This window comes from Solanum lycopersicum, chromosome 7 (genome assembly GCF_036512215.1).
Source record: "Solanum lycopersicum chromosome 7, SLM_r2.1".
Lineage (NCBI taxonomy): Eukaryota > Viridiplantae > Streptophyta > Magnoliopsida > Solanales > Solanaceae > Solanum > Solanum lycopersicum.
In genome coordinates this window covers 2,176,823-2,191,774 of record NC_090806.1, presented here as the reverse complement: position 1 = coordinate 2,191,774, position 14,952 = coordinate 2,176,823, and the positions used below count along the sequence as shown (strand labels likewise).

General features: G+C 32.7%; 3 protein-coding genes across 5 annotated transcripts; 2 read left to right on the top strand and 1 right to left on the bottom strand.

Annotated features, from left to right (window-relative positions):
- Positions 1–336: 336 nt before the first annotated feature.
- LOC101245857 (low temperature-induced protein lt101.2-like) lies at positions 337–2,326 on the bottom strand. Of its 2 annotated transcripts, none has more exons than XM_069286905.1 (2): positions 2,084–2,275; positions 337–609 (listed from the first exon to the last, which is right to left on the bottom strand). In XM_069286905.1, exons 1-2 carry the CDS (start codon positions 2,171–2,173, stop codon positions 484–486), a joined length of 216 nt encoding a protein of 71 aa, XP_069143006.1. In that variant the 5' UTR covers positions 2,174–2,275; the 3' UTR covers positions 337–483. The 2 variants fall into 2 exon arrangements, 1 of the variants encoding a protein (XP_069143006.1); XR_011210715.1 differs by lacking the exon at positions 337–609 and adding an exon at positions 968–1,118 and having other exon boundaries at positions 2,084–2,326.
- Positions 2,327–3,367: 1,041 nt separating this feature from the next.
- LOC138349436 (uncharacterized) lies at positions 3,368–5,349 on the top strand. The gene is made up of 2 exons (XM_069299829.1): positions 3,368–3,535; positions 4,871–5,349. Exons 1-2 carry the CDS (start codon positions 3,475–3,477, stop codon positions 5,200–5,202), a joined length of 393 nt encoding a protein of 130 aa, XP_069155930.1. The 5' UTR covers positions 3,368–3,474; the 3' UTR covers positions 5,203–5,349.
- A 2,025-nt stretch (positions 5,350–7,374) lies between these two features.
- LOC101245961 (probable GPI-anchored adhesin-like protein PGA55) lies at positions 7,375–14,459 on the top strand. 2 transcript variants are annotated; one of them, XM_004242556.4, is made up of 3 exons: positions 7,375–7,726; positions 11,032–11,558; positions 13,356–14,459. In XM_004242556.4, exons 1-3 carry the CDS (start codon positions 7,576–7,578, stop codon positions 14,277–14,279), a joined length of 1,602 nt encoding a protein of 533 aa, XP_004242604.2. In that variant the 5' UTR covers positions 7,375–7,575; the 3' UTR covers positions 14,280–14,459. The 2 variants fall into 2 exon arrangements, with proteins under 2 accessions (XP_004242604.2, XP_010323188.2); XM_010324886.3 differs by having other exon boundaries at positions 11,026–11,558.
- Positions 14,460–14,952: the final 493 nt, after the last annotated feature.

Sequence of the window (14,952 nt, the reverse complement as noted above, 5' to 3'; positions counted from 1 at the left end):
ATATATATCGTGAGGTTATTAATTTTCGACCTATAATTTTAGATCGATTATTAGTGCTGAATATTTAATTTTTAGTAAAACAAACAAGATCTCGTCAGTAGTGAGGATTTTTCATTAAAAAATAATTAGTTCGTGTTACATTTAAATAACTCAGAAGAAAATCTTTGACAAATCAAAGAGTTCGAACATTTTTAATTTTTTTTTAGATTGTGCACCCTTATATTTTTTCTTTTGTAAAATATACTTATAAATAATTTATTTTCTCAACCTTATCATCAAAAAAATTATTTCAAAAAGTAAAGAAATCGATACGAAAATCTTATTCTAATCAATGAAAAATAAGGACATGATAAACTTTTATTAATTTTTTGCAATTAAAGAACCAATTAAATCATGTAAAATTATTGTTTTCCTATTATCCAAAAATAAAAAAAATAAAAATAGAAATAATAATAAATTAAAAATTAAAAAATATAATAATGACTAGGCTGTGAGAGGACGCCATTCTTCATCTTGATCATAACCACGAACCACAATTGCATAAATTGCATAAATAATTCCAGGAATATAACCTAATAAGGTTAATATTAAGCAAATCAAGAATTCACACTGCAAAAAAGATAAATTAAAATTAAAATTAAAAAAGTTTTATCAAAGGGATTAGCAAAATTTATTGTGTTGGAAGAGTTTATAATTATTTGATTTCGTATTTGATATTCGATACTCACATGACTGATTCAAATATGTATCACACAAAGGTTCATTAAAAGGAAATCGTCATATAAGGTCACCAAGCATGATGAATTAACTTAATATTGTTGAAACATTACTAGAAGCTTTTCTTTTAAACTTTGAACGTGGCGTCTTAAAATTAAAAAAGTTGGAGTGACAATTCTGAAAATCTAATTTCAAAGTATTTTTCTTTTTCATATGTTGAAAAATTATGAATAAAAAAAACTATCTGATATGATACATGGGTAATTCTTAAGCAACGTTGAATACATTTTTTTATTACAAATAATAATTTAATCACGAACGACGATAATTGCATAAATGGCATAAATTATCCCTGGAATATAACCTAGTAGGGTCAAAATCAAGCAAATCAAGAGTTCACACTGCAAAACCAAAAGAAAATAATTAATACTCTCGCTATATTCAGAAATGTTTGTCATGTTGCGCTTATCGAAAGTCAATTTGACTAATTTTCAAAGGTAAATTAGATCACATTAATTCGATATTTTAAACAAAAAAATTAGATATTCTAAAACTATATGAAAAGTACTATAAATTACAATTTTTTCATATTAATATGATGAAAAAATACATCTTAAAATATTAGTCAAAGTTTTTATAATTTGACTCTAAAAATAAAAATCATAATAAACAATACCAGACGGAGGGAGAAAAAAAATTAACAAATTTTATTGTGTTAGATAGAGATTCTAATCTAAGCATCTCTTTGTCACTAATAAGCATGATGCATTTAAAATATGTTAATTTGGTAATTGATTGATTATGGAAGTTTTAAAAGAAAGATTTTTTATAAAAAAAAATAGTATAAAATATTTTCAAATATTTATGTGATTATAAATTATTTTAATTATGAATATAAAATTCAATTATTTCAAAGTGAATTTCTTATTATTTACTTTTTGTGAACAAAATTATCTCACATAAAACATTTGCTTGTGAATTCAATCAAGTACTTGTTACTTATCATCAATATTAATATTACATAACTTGATCGATCAAAATATAGACAAATAAATAAATAAAATTCTTAACTATCATTCAATTTCCCATGATTTTCATTTACTTTACTGATCGGTCAATTAAAACACATTAGGTGCAACTTAAAAATACTTGACATAAACAGTAATAAAATCAGGAATTTCCCTAGAAATAATTGAGATTTGATGTCTGTATATATAAAAATTATTTTTTAACTTTTATATATATATATAATATCAATTTTTATATACATATTATAATTTTTAACATAAGGTATTTAATAACCGTTCTTGATCAATAACCGATAATAAAATAACTATGAAGAGTGAGGGGGGTGGGGGGGTCTTACACTGCAACAACCATGTCTAAAGAAAACTCCAAGAGGTGGAATTAAGATTGCAAGCAAAATCTCCAAGAAAACTTCACATCTTGAAGCCATATTTAAAATATTTTATTTAATATTTAACAAATTTTATGAAGAAAGTTTAATAAACTTTTATGTATTGGAAAATTGAGTTAAGTTTCTAAGTGATAAATCCAGCTTCTATAAGTACAAAAAAATTTGGTTTTTTTGCTGGTCTTAAGGAAATAATTAATTCAAGATTCAAACTCACTAAAATGTAGGATCTTATATTCTTTAGTACCTTTTTTATTCTACTTAAATTCAGATCTATATTATAAAAAAATCTTATTAAATTCTAAATATAATTAACATCTTAACTTTAGCAATCTTTTATTACAACATCATATTTATAGGGCAACCAACTATATATCATTCTATATTGATTCTCGAATCTTCATATTTTCATATTTGAATTCATGTTTCCAGTAAATTATGATCGTATCATATTCTTAGTCATGTCTAACATATTCTAGATTGGACCAAATATTGATTAGGATTATGTAGAATTAATTACATGTGGATTTTTAATATTGCAATCCAAACATTGTACCGATTTTATTATAGTAAAAAAAAATATTATCATACATGATATTAATTATATCAAATTCAAAACATGAATAATTTAATGTATGCATGTATGAAATTTCATAGACACACTTTAAATACGTTAAAATATTGTTACCCATGAAGTCATGTTTTTCTTTATAATTTTTTATACACTTTTTTTGGCTCACGTGACCTCTAAACATCTTCCACGCATCTTAATTAAGTGGAATGAGTCAAGTAAGTCAAAAGATGTACAATTTATTACTTCCTTCATTTAAAAAAAATAATTTTCTTTTTTTTTAGTCTGTTTAAAAAAGAATAATCTTTTTCTTTTTTTTGATAATATTTTAATTTCAGCTTTCACGTGACATGTTTAAGACCACAAAATCAAAGTACAGTTTTGTACATTTGATCTAACTTTAATTTAAGACCACAAGATTCAAAAGTTTCTTTATACTCTTAAACTCCGTGTCAAGCAAAATCAAATCATTTTTTGTGAAACGGAATGAGTATTTTTTCTTAAAAAAGAATTCCAGGACAATAAGATTAAGTCGTGTCTGTGATTTCAATCATAATCTAAAAGATACTTACGTCATGTTCTCTATTTAATTAGTTAGTACGAATACGATTATGATTGAGTTGTAAGTAGTCAATATAATAAGTCGTATTTATTAGAGAACTTTAAATCTTCCTATAGAATATAAACCCTAGCATATTTGCTCTCTCTCTCTTTCACTATCGATTTTTGTTTCGGCAAATGTGAAATTCGAAGTTTTTTTATGTGAATTTTGATGGATCATTACAAGTATAAAGCTGCAGATGAAGGTTACTTCACTCAACAAGCCATTCGAGGTTCTGTTATCGATTTTTTCCTCTTTTTTATTTCTCTGTTTGATGAATAAATCAAAGAGATTTTGGGGGTTTTGTTGTGTTTTTCTGTTTGATGAATAATTTTATACATCGACTCAAAAAGATTATCTTTTTGCGAGTTTCATACCTCAACTATGATTTGTTTCCATTTTTTTTAGCTGAACTATTAATCGACTAATTAAATGATGGTGATAGTTCATTTAGGAAAAGGGAGTAATGTATAATTTAGATGTGTTTTAATAGATAGATAGAAAAAAGGAATAACGGATAGTTGAGGTGTGTTTTTAACATGTAGATGGTGATAATTTAAGTAGGAAGACGAAACTATTGATGGTTTGGGGTGTAAATCTGGCAAAAAAAAAAGTTACTTTACCCTTCGGGGTGGACCAATGGTTTGAGTTCGGGACTTTCATGTTGGAGGTCTCAAGTTCGGAACCCAAGGGTTTGCCTTATGGGTCGATCTTATCGCAACCAGGCTTGCCTAGTGTGGTTACCACTTCTATGTGGTTTGCGAGTTATTGCATAGGAGCGAGGTTTTTACCATCAAGCTGTAGGGTAGAAATTGTGTTGTTCAAGCCAAGTATTGAGCTTTTGGAAACTCTCCTTGCTTTGATCACTTGCTTTATCAATCTAGTCATAGTCTGGTTCTTGTTCTTGAAAGATCGTGAGAAAAACAGTAGTAGCGAGCATCATTTTATACATTTCAGCATTTGGACCTCTTTCTTTAGCATGTTGTTTAGCCCTTTTCGCGGATGTATTCCTAATATCACACCATAACATGGGGAAGGCACAGTACATGCGAAAAACAGACGATGTATGGTATCATTCTCGAAAGTGAACAAAAATCCATCTAGGTAAGCCAATGTTGTTACAAACCAGCTTCCTTTTTGGAAATAATGTAGTTTATTGAGTGGACGGAGGAATGTGTAAGTTAGCATTGTTTTTCTGTTAAATGGACAATTCTGTAGTGATAGAAGGGATTTTCGGTTTTATTTGTGTTTTCAGTTGCCTTCTGTGAAGTGCATTAGGAGACGTTGGGGTTAATCTCGATGAGAATGTAGTTAGTTGAGGAGACCAGAGAGTAGTGTTAGTGTTGTCGTGTGCTTTGTTATATTGAAGTAGCAATTGTTATTGAGTAAAGAGAGATCTGAGGCGGAGCTAGAATTCTTGCTCATTTTATTTCTCTGTTTGATGAACAATTCTGTAGTGATCGAAAGGATTTTGTTTGTGTTTCGTGTTGGCCTCTGTTAACTACATTTGGAGACTATTGTGGCTAATCTCATCGTTGCTCTTTACTATGTTTATCGCAACTTTCAGCTGGCTACATAGCATCGCCTGATCATAGCCAACACCAACCTGCTGATATGCGTGAGGCAATCGTAAGAGAGATTGAGAAGGAGCGTATCAGAGAGAAGATTATTGCAGAAGAGATTGCTCGTAGACGCATGGTGGAGTCTGAAGTAAGAAGAGAGCTCGTGATGGAAAGACAACTAGCAAAGCAGAGCGGAGAAGGATTATCTCCCTGTTCTTCTTCTTCTTCTTCACTTCCGTTCTTGAAGCAACAGAGTGACGTAACATCCTTAGAGGAAAAGAATTGCATCTTCACAGATGAGAAGATTGGGTACATGGAATTAGATTTTAAGCCTTGACATAACGCCATTTGAGGAGCTTCTGTGAAGGTAACTAAGCGAAGAGCGACAAGAAGATGATAGAGAATCGTTCTTGTGATTCCTACATATCATAATATTGTAAAACTATCGCTATTTCAGGTAAATAGAAGGACTTAATTTGCTCTATCGCGTAATTTTTTCTTTATTTATCAAGTGAAATATGTAACATAGCTCATGATTTCTATCAATCAGTCAATTTTCAAAACAATAACAATAATACTAATATTTGATTTCCCCATTGAAATCAATAAGGATAGATATTTTATAAATATAATTTATTTAAGAATATTTTTAAATTGAAAAATAATAATGTCTTTTTTGGTAATTAACATTTTATTAAGCCAATTGTCATTTGTTTTTAATATATTTTTAGAAATTTTGTGGTTCATGAAAATAAAAATTAAGCATAATTATGTTATTGGAATATACATTGTGTTACCTGTTAGACAAGAAGGAGTTGTTCGGATAGTAAACATCCAACACTTTCGATTTTAAGATCGTAAATTCGAATCATCAAAAGACGAAAAAAGTAAAAGCTCCTAGGAGGAGTACAAAATGTATTTAAAAATGTATTATTTTAGTTGTCTCAAAAACTCTGTTACCGTGGAAATCGACTCTTATTAACGGATTGAAATTTAAAAAAAAAAAATTAATTTCATAAATATGATGAAATAATTAATTTTGATATACATATCAATACTTCCAACTCCCTTCAACTAATGATGTTTAATGGTAATATGTATGAACCTAATGCCATTATTAATAAGATTTTATTTGATTTACATGAAGATAACAATTTGTCTTGCAAATTACATCAGTATTAGCTTATATACACCTAACAATATTCATGATGGAAATTACATGGCACAAGATAGAATTATTGTTTTTACATATAGATTTATAAATGGAGAACAAAAATACAACCATTGAAATGACGGCTATAATTATATACGAGTAAAATAATAAATTGAATGGTTAGATAATATATTTTGAATATTCTTAATATAACAATATAATGTAATTTAATGATTTCAGGTACTTTGAAAGAGTAAAGATATACAAATTTAAAGTGCTTGTGTGTTCGAATTTCACTAATAGCAATTTTCTTTTCGCACTTTTTAAGAAGGGCAGATTCACTTTAGCACTTGAACACCCTTTATCAAAAAAACTACCTCCGCCACTGGACTGATCAATGATTCATGTATTATTAGATACAAAGAATGTGGTATAAATATTATAAAAAAAGATAATGATATTTGAGAAATAAATATCATTTACGAGGATATACGAATATAGATATCTTCTTTAAATGATATTAATATTTTATATATTTCTCGAATATAAAATGTGCAAGCTCATAATTTAACAAAATTCTCTATTTTCCGTCCACGTAGAGTTATAAAATTCTTTTGTTGAAATCTTATAATACGATTGGACCTTACTAGCAAAAATAAATCTATTTAGATAGTCTTTTGCGTCTTTAATTCAACACATTGTTAACAATATTTTATCGATAAAAGATTCATTAATAAATTCGTATCTTTTTTATTTAAACAAATTCAATTTTTTCAAATTAAAATGTAAATAATGCAATGTATCGTATGAACATTTAAAACAAGACACGAGATATAGGCAAGAAAGTTATTTATCGAAAAAGAAGAAGAACAAATAATTACTAATGATTTTATTCATAGAACATTAAAGAGTTGTTTGTTACAAAGATTAATAACACAAATGTAGAGACTGATAATGCAGAAATTATATTTTATCAAGTGTTTGATGTATCTGTTCTTACATAATCTTATACTTGGTTTAAATACTAATATAATATGAATAAGAGTCGAATAAATCTCATAGACATGTCTAAACTGAACTAATATTCTATAACTCTTTTTTTTTAATTATTGTATACACTTTTTGAATTATGTAACATACTAACCGACTCCACGTAATTTAGACACGTGAAAAATGTTTGGATGTCATATAAATTAAAAGGGTGTTATAAAATTACTAAAAGAAATAAATTCGGGATAATATGATGTTAATTTAGTTATAGTATCTTCTCAAATTTGAATTTTAACGTATTATTTTTTTCTAATATACTCTGCCAAACAACCCGTTAAAGTGCAAAATCTTTCTCACATCCTACTCAGCTGACTGCTTTATAATGTGTTGTACATGAGTCAGAAAAAAGGTCTCATTTTTTCAACACAAATTCCCAAAATCACTGCTCATCACGGCCAGGAAAAACCCTACCTTTTCTGCTCTCAATCTTTCTCTATAGATGTAACGATTTGCTGTTTCGGCATTGTGAATTTCAAGAAAAATTTCAAATTTTTTGATTGAATTTTGATGGATTACAAGTATGAATCGGTCGGCGATCAGCCGGCGCCGGCGCCGGTGCGGCCTCAGACGATGACGAGCTATGCACAGCATCCTCATCCTCCGATGGGTTATACACAGCTTCCGTCTCTCACTTACTTCTCTCAACAAGCCATTCGAGGTTTCTTCCTTCTCTCTGAATTTTCGCTTTTTAAATTGTTTTTTTTTCCTGTGGATGAATGATTTGTACGAAAGAAAGGATTTTGAGTTTTGGGTTTGTTTATGTGAAGTATATCGGAAAGGTTTGTGGTTAATCTGGGCGAGAATGTTGCTGATTGAGGTTGTGGAGAGTAGTTTTACCATTCTTTTTGTGTTCAATTCGACAATCTGGAATTTGGGTTTTGTGTTAGTCTATGTGAAGTATATTCAGGAACATTTGTGGTTAATCTGGGTGAGAATGTATTTGATTGACGAGGTGGAAAGTACTATTAGCATTAATTTTTCTGCTCAATGGGACAATTTTGTAGTGATAGAAGGGATTTTGTGTTTAGCTTATGTGGATTACATTCAGGAGACGATGTGGTGAATCTCAATGAGGGTGTAGTTCATTGAGGAGGCGTGGAGTAGTGTTATGGTATTTTTCTGTTCAATGGACAATTTTGTATTGATGGAAGGGATTTTTGGGTTTTGTTTGTGTTAGCTTATGTAGAGTACATTCGGGAGATGTTGTTATTAATGTCGATGAGAATGTAGTTAATAGTGGAGGCAGAGAGTAGTGTTAGTATTAAATTTCTGTATTGATGGAATGGATATTTGGGTTTTGTTTGTGTTGTGTGTTAGCTTATTTGGAGTACTTTCGGCGGACATTGTGGTTACTCTCTATGAGAATGTAGTTAATTGAGGAGGCGGAGAGTACTATTAACTTTAATTTTTATGTTCAATAGGACAATCTTATAGCGATAGAAGGGATTTTGGGATTTGTTTGCAGTCTGTGTTAGCCTCTACGAAGTATATCTGGAGACGTTTTAGTTAATGTCGATGATAATATAGTTAACTAAGAATGTAGTTAATTGAGGAGGCGGAGAGTGTTGTTAATGTTGTTGTGTGGTTTGTTATATTAAAGTGTCAATAGTGATTGAGTTAAGTGGGTGATCCTTTTTCTTTTCAGGAAAGTTGGTCAATCTGCGAGATTTGGAAAATCCTCCATTAGAAATGCAATCTTTTAATTATTTCACAAAAAAAATTTAAAATTGTGGCAATTTGGTTTTGGACGGCTAATAAGTAGAAAGAAGTATCTGGCTTGAAAGGTTACAACTTTTTGAAACAATAAGACCTTTCAAGATAATTTTAAATGTTTTTAAGTGGTCACATTGTCAAAGCAGCTGCTTTTAGATAACTGTAAAATGCTTGTTGTATCCTAAGAACAGCATTATTTCGTATCACCAAAAGATGGGAATCATTCTACTTAGAAAGTGTTTCTGAAAGTAGCTGCCTTTTTTTTTCTTCTGTAAACTTGTTTCTTTTCTACTTATTTGGAAACATTTGTTGTTTATCTGGGTGCAAATGTAGTTGATTGAGGAGTTGGAGAGTAGTGTTAGCATTGTTTTGTAGTGATAGAAGGGATTTTGGGTTTTATATGTAGTACATTTGGGAGACGTTGTGGTTAATCTTGATGAGAATGTAGTTCATTGAGGAGGCGGAGAGTAGTGTCAGCATCATTTTTCTGTTCAATGGACAATTCTGTATTGATGGAAGGAATTTTTGGGTTTTGTTTGTGTTAGTTAATGAGGAGTATATTCGGGAGATTTTGTTGTTACATCTTGATGAGAATGTTGTTAATTGTGGAGGTAAAGTGTAGTATTAGCCTTAATTTTCTGTTTCCATGGACAACTCTGTATTGATGGAAGGGATTTTTGGGTTCTGTTTGTGTTTTGTGTTAGCTTATGAGGAGTACATTCGGGAGACGTTGTGGTTAATCTAGGTGAGAATGTCGTTAATTGAGGAGATGGAGAATGGTTTTAGCATTATTATTCTGTTCAGTGGACAATGCTGTGTTGATGGAAGGGATTTTGGGTTTTATTTGTGTTTTGTGTTAGCTTATGCCGAGTACTTTCGGGAGAAGTTGTGGTTGATCTTGACGAGAATGTAGTTAATTGAGGTGGAGAGTAGTGTAACCATTATTTCTGTTCAATGGACAATTCTATAGCTATGCATTTTGTTTTTTCATTGTGTTTTTTGTTAGCTTATGTGGAGTACTTTTGGAAGGCGTGGTTAATCTCTATGAGAATGTAGTTAATTGAGGAGGCGGAGAATATTATTAGCATTAATTTTTCTGCTCAATGGGACAATCCTATAGAGATAGAAGGGATTTTGGGTTTTGTTAGTGTTCTGTGTAAGCCTCTGCGAAGTACATTTGAAGACATTTTGGTTAATCTTGATGAGAATGTTGGTAATTGAGGAGGCGGAGAGTAGTATTAGCATTAATTTTTCCATAGTGATAAAAGGGTTTTGGGTTTTATTTGTGTTAGCTTACATGGAGTACTTTCGGGAGACATTGTGGTTAATCTTGATGAGGATGTAGTTAATTGAGGAGGCGGGGAGTAGTGGTACTGTTTTTGTGTGGTTTGTTGTGTTGAAGTGGCAATAGTTATTGAGTAAAGAGGATGAGAGTTGGTAAAGGAGGGCCTATGATTTTTACTCGTTTTGTTTCTCTGTTTGATGAACAACTCTAGTGATAGAAGGGATTTTGGGTTTTGATTGTGTTCTTTGTTAGCCTCTGCAAGGTACATTTGGAGACATTTTGGTTAATCTCGAAGAAAATGTAGTTAATTGAGGAGGCGGAGAGTAACATTAGTGTTGTTCTGTGGTTTGTTATATTGAAGTGTCAATAGTGATTGAGTAAAGAGGGTGATCCTAATTATTTCAGAAAAGTTGGTAATGTGCGAGATTCGAAAAATCCTAAATTGTAAGGTTTAGATTTTTTGAAACAAAAAAACCTTTCAAGATTACTTTTTTTTTAAAAAAAAATGTTTGTAACTTGTTCCATTGTTAAAGCAGCTGCTTTTAGATAACTGGTAAAATGATTGTTATATCCTACGAAGAAGCATTATTTCCTATCCCAAAAGATAGGGAACACTCTATTTTGAAAGTATTTCTGAAAGCAGCTGTCTTTTTTTTCCTTCTGTAATCTTGGTTCTTCTTTACTTATTTCTAACTAGTACTCAAGTATTTTTCTCATCCTTGATGGTGTTCATTTAAGAGAAAGATTGACTTTTGATTCGTTGGATGTCCTGGAATTGTCTATGCCATTGTTAACCAAGCACAGAACTGAAGGGGATGAAATGTAGTTACTTGGAAGTGATGAATTTCTAAGTTTGGCTTTGTTGCTCCTGAGTTATATTGACTTCATGGTGCCTGCATTATTTAATTTATATTGTATTTTGAGACTAAGTTGTTGCTCTTTGCGTTGTTTATCACAAGTTTCAGCTGGCTACATGGCGCCTCAATTTGAAAACAAACCTGATCATATCCAAAACCAACCTGCCAATATGCGTGAGGCAATTTGGAGAGAGATTGAGAAGGAGAAAATTAAACAGGAGATTATAGCTGAAGAAAAAGCTCGAAGACACATGTTGGAGTTGGAAGTTAGACGAGAGCTCATGATGGAAAGAGAACTAGCAAAGCAGAGTGGAGAGGGATTGTCTCCTTTTTCTTCACCTGCAATGAGTTTCTCTCACACGCTTCCGTTCTCGAAGCAACAGAGTGTTGTAAGGTCACTTGAGGATAGGATGGGAAGGGACATATCAGTCTCTAGATTGGGTGCAAGAAATGAGATTGGGAGACTTGAAATAGTACCATTTGAGGAGCGGATTCCAGAGATTCCTTTTCAGCAGCGGAGTGTGGAACCAGAAAATTCTGCTTTGAAGCCTGTATCCCACAGTTCAGTGCCGATGATTTCAGAATTGCAGCCCCCTTTGGAGCCTAGCAAAGAAAAAGACAAGATCATCTTGCTGGTCAGTATGTTCTTGTTCATACTGCATTTGTCTATTCCATTTTGTTATCCTGAACTAGATATCATACTTGCTATTTCTGGTAAATTTTTTCTTATTTTTGTTTCTTCTCTCTCTTGGGTGAAGTGATTAGTTTCATAGTGTTGCTTTTTCTGGATTCAATTCAAAATAATTGCTAAAACCAGTCAATGCATATATCCATCTTTATGCTTTGTATTGGTTTGTATCTACCGATTGCAGCTAATCTTAGGACTGCATTCATATACTTGCGATGCAATCTCTTACATTCTTTCTCTCATTGTCTTTTTGTCTTTCTGTGTGTGCATGTGTCCTTATTTTCCCTTTTTCTTGCATGCTTCTCCTTTATTGAACGGTAGAGTTTTTATTGAACGGTAGAGTTTTAAGTTTTAACTGGACCCTTGGTAGCTCTCAAACATGTCAATAGCATCTAGCAAGAAGAATAAGGAAGTAGATCGACTCTATTTCACCTGATTGTGGTAAAAATATTGCACAGTACATGTCCTTGCTTATACCTGTAATTAGTGTGTGTACAAATGTTTCTTCTATTTTTTGCGTCAATGTGGAAGGCCAGGGTCTTTTGATAACTATCAAGGTTACTAAAGAGGAGAAGCGAGTTAGATATTGCAGTGTGATCATATGAGCTGTAGATTGATCCTGTTTTCTGTGCCTAATTAGTTAGGTTGTTTGTTTTTAGACCTTTTTGCTTATAATTGCTATTTCTTTGTCAAATGCTAATAAATGATAACAAATGGTTGGCACAAGTGTTGTGCACTTCTCTTCTAAGTTGCTGTTTTGGATTACAATTTGAATTATTAAATTGTAATTTTGAAGTATGACTTCTCCACCAGTTTTGCTTCATATCTTGAGGTGACTCTGTCCAAATTGAGACTTTTTGCCTCGCTTGTAGTTAGTCTTAGCAGTTATGATTCTACTAAATATGCCCAAATCATCCTATTGATTCAGAGGTGAGTAAAAGAATGTGTTCAGGGAGCAAATGAATGAAATTGCACATCTAATCTTTTAGTAACTAGTAACCCCTAAAAAAAACCTTTAGTAACTAAGTTACTATTTACCGTCTGTCATGAGATGGTTCATTCAAGATCTAACAAATAGATTATGGACGAAGCTACACTCTTGAAGATTGTGCAATTAATTCTAGGAAATAAATGACTGTTTATGGTTGAGCCAACAGTCTACTGGAAACAGCCTCTACCCCACAAAGGTCGGGGTAAAGGTATGCTACATTGGGTACGTTGTTGTTGCTGTTGTTGTAAGGCTAGTATATGATTTAGCTGTTCAGTTTTTCTTTGAGCGCCCATATGCAAATAAAGTATCGGGAAACCAATACATTAAATTAATTGACAAGCCGGTGACTTTTGTAGAAGGATGGGAGTCTGTGTATTAATGTGGATTAAATGGACCCGAGGAGAGAAATTGACAAGGAGACATTGGTAGGTAAATAACCACTCTTTCCATATAGGCTTAGCATGATTTGAGGTTTCTATTAGGTGAAGGTAGAGTTATCTGGTAATTTGATGTAAGCTTCGTGTTATGCTTGACGCTGGCTTGGTACAAATATTTAAAAAATGCAGAGTTTCCAACCATTTAAACTATACTGACATCCATTATGTGTGTAAAATCTGGCTCTCATCGCTCTCATCAGATATTTCGATTCTATGAAAATAATTATGTATAGATTTACAGTACCTTTCACCACTAATCTGATTGAATTTTGAAGCATTGTTTGTTTACGAACTTCTCTTGAGCTTTTGGTTGCAGGCTAAGCCTAGTGTCTCTGGAGCAAAACGAAAAGCTGTTACACCACCAGTGGAGGTTGCCAGCCAGCCTCCGTCTTCCAGTGTTCCAAACAAAAATGGGAAAGAGGACTGGAGTTGTGCACTTTGCCAGGTAAGTGCGACTTGTGAGCGTGGTCTGAATGATCACCTCCAAGGAAAGAAACACAAGTCCAAGGAAGCTGCTTTGCGAGAACAGAGGTTCGGGAAGAACTACAGCATCGGTCTTTTCCCAAAGAAACCTAAGATTAACAACCTTTCAGAAGCCGATGGCAATGTTAACATGGAGCAAATGGTAAAACCACAAGTTGAATTGTTGCTTCAGAACAAATCAGGGGAAAGATCATCTCTGGTAATTTTGGAGAAAGAAGGTGCAGAGGGCACCATCACCTCAACTCTGCATCACAATGCTGATGACTTGAAGAAAAGTGCAAATGCAGCTCCAAAAAAGCAGAAGGCTAGGAAGAAGTACAAATTTTGGTGCGCAACGTGCAAAGTAGGGGCTCTGTCAGAGGTGTCATTGGAGGCACACAGGGTAGGGAAGAAGCATAAGGCTCGTCTCCTGGTGCTCAGCAGCGCTGCTGCTTCAGCTGTCAAGGTTGAGAGCACTCAGACTGTTAATGAAGCATTAAAAGAGGTCGAAGAAACTGAAGCTGTTAAGGTTGAGAACACTCAGACTGTTAATGAAGCATTAGAAGTGGTCGAAGAAACTGAAGCTGCTAAAATTGAAAGCACTCCAACTGTTATTGAAGCATCAAAAGAGGTTGAAGAAACTGAAACTGCTAAGGCTGAGAGCACTCAAACAGTTAATGAAGCATTAGAAGATGTCGAAGAAACTGAAGTGATCGATGAGGTAGGTGCAGGTGTGCCCGACAAGCAGGAAGAAGTGTTCACCACTGGCGATAACTGAGTCCAGTTATTTTCAGGAGTATTATAGTTATTGATGTAGAGTTTAGGGGATGGATTGTAAGGTAAACTGTGACAACTTGTCTACCAATTGTGATGTGTATGTACTATTTTAGTACTCTAGCTCTGTTCTCACATAATTGGGTATTTTTCAGTTTATGAAATGACATATGATTGGACAAAAGATCATGGAATAGTTTTTCATTATATGTTGACATAATGCATGATGTGTGTTGCATTGGCCTTGCCTTGACATACAACAACAAACCTAAACCCAAACCCGTGTAATTCCACAGGTGGAGTCCGAGAGGGTAGCCTTGACATACAACAACAAACATAAATCCAAACCCGTGTAATTCCACAGGTGGAGTCCGAGAGGGTAGCCCTGACATACAACAACAAACCTAAACCCAAACCCGTGTAATTCCACAGGTGGAATCAGAGAGGGTAGTGTGAGTTTATCTTCTTCCTACATTGTGATTGAGAAGTGCATTTTCAAGTCAAATCTTTTTTCTCATCCTTGCATGTTTCACTCAATTGCTGATATGATGCAAACTTCTTTAACAAAACTAAACCATTAACATACCCGATTTACTCCCACAAATGAAATTTCAAAGAGGATGTCGTGTTCACAAATCATACCCCTACCTTATGAAGTCGAGAGATTATTTCTGATA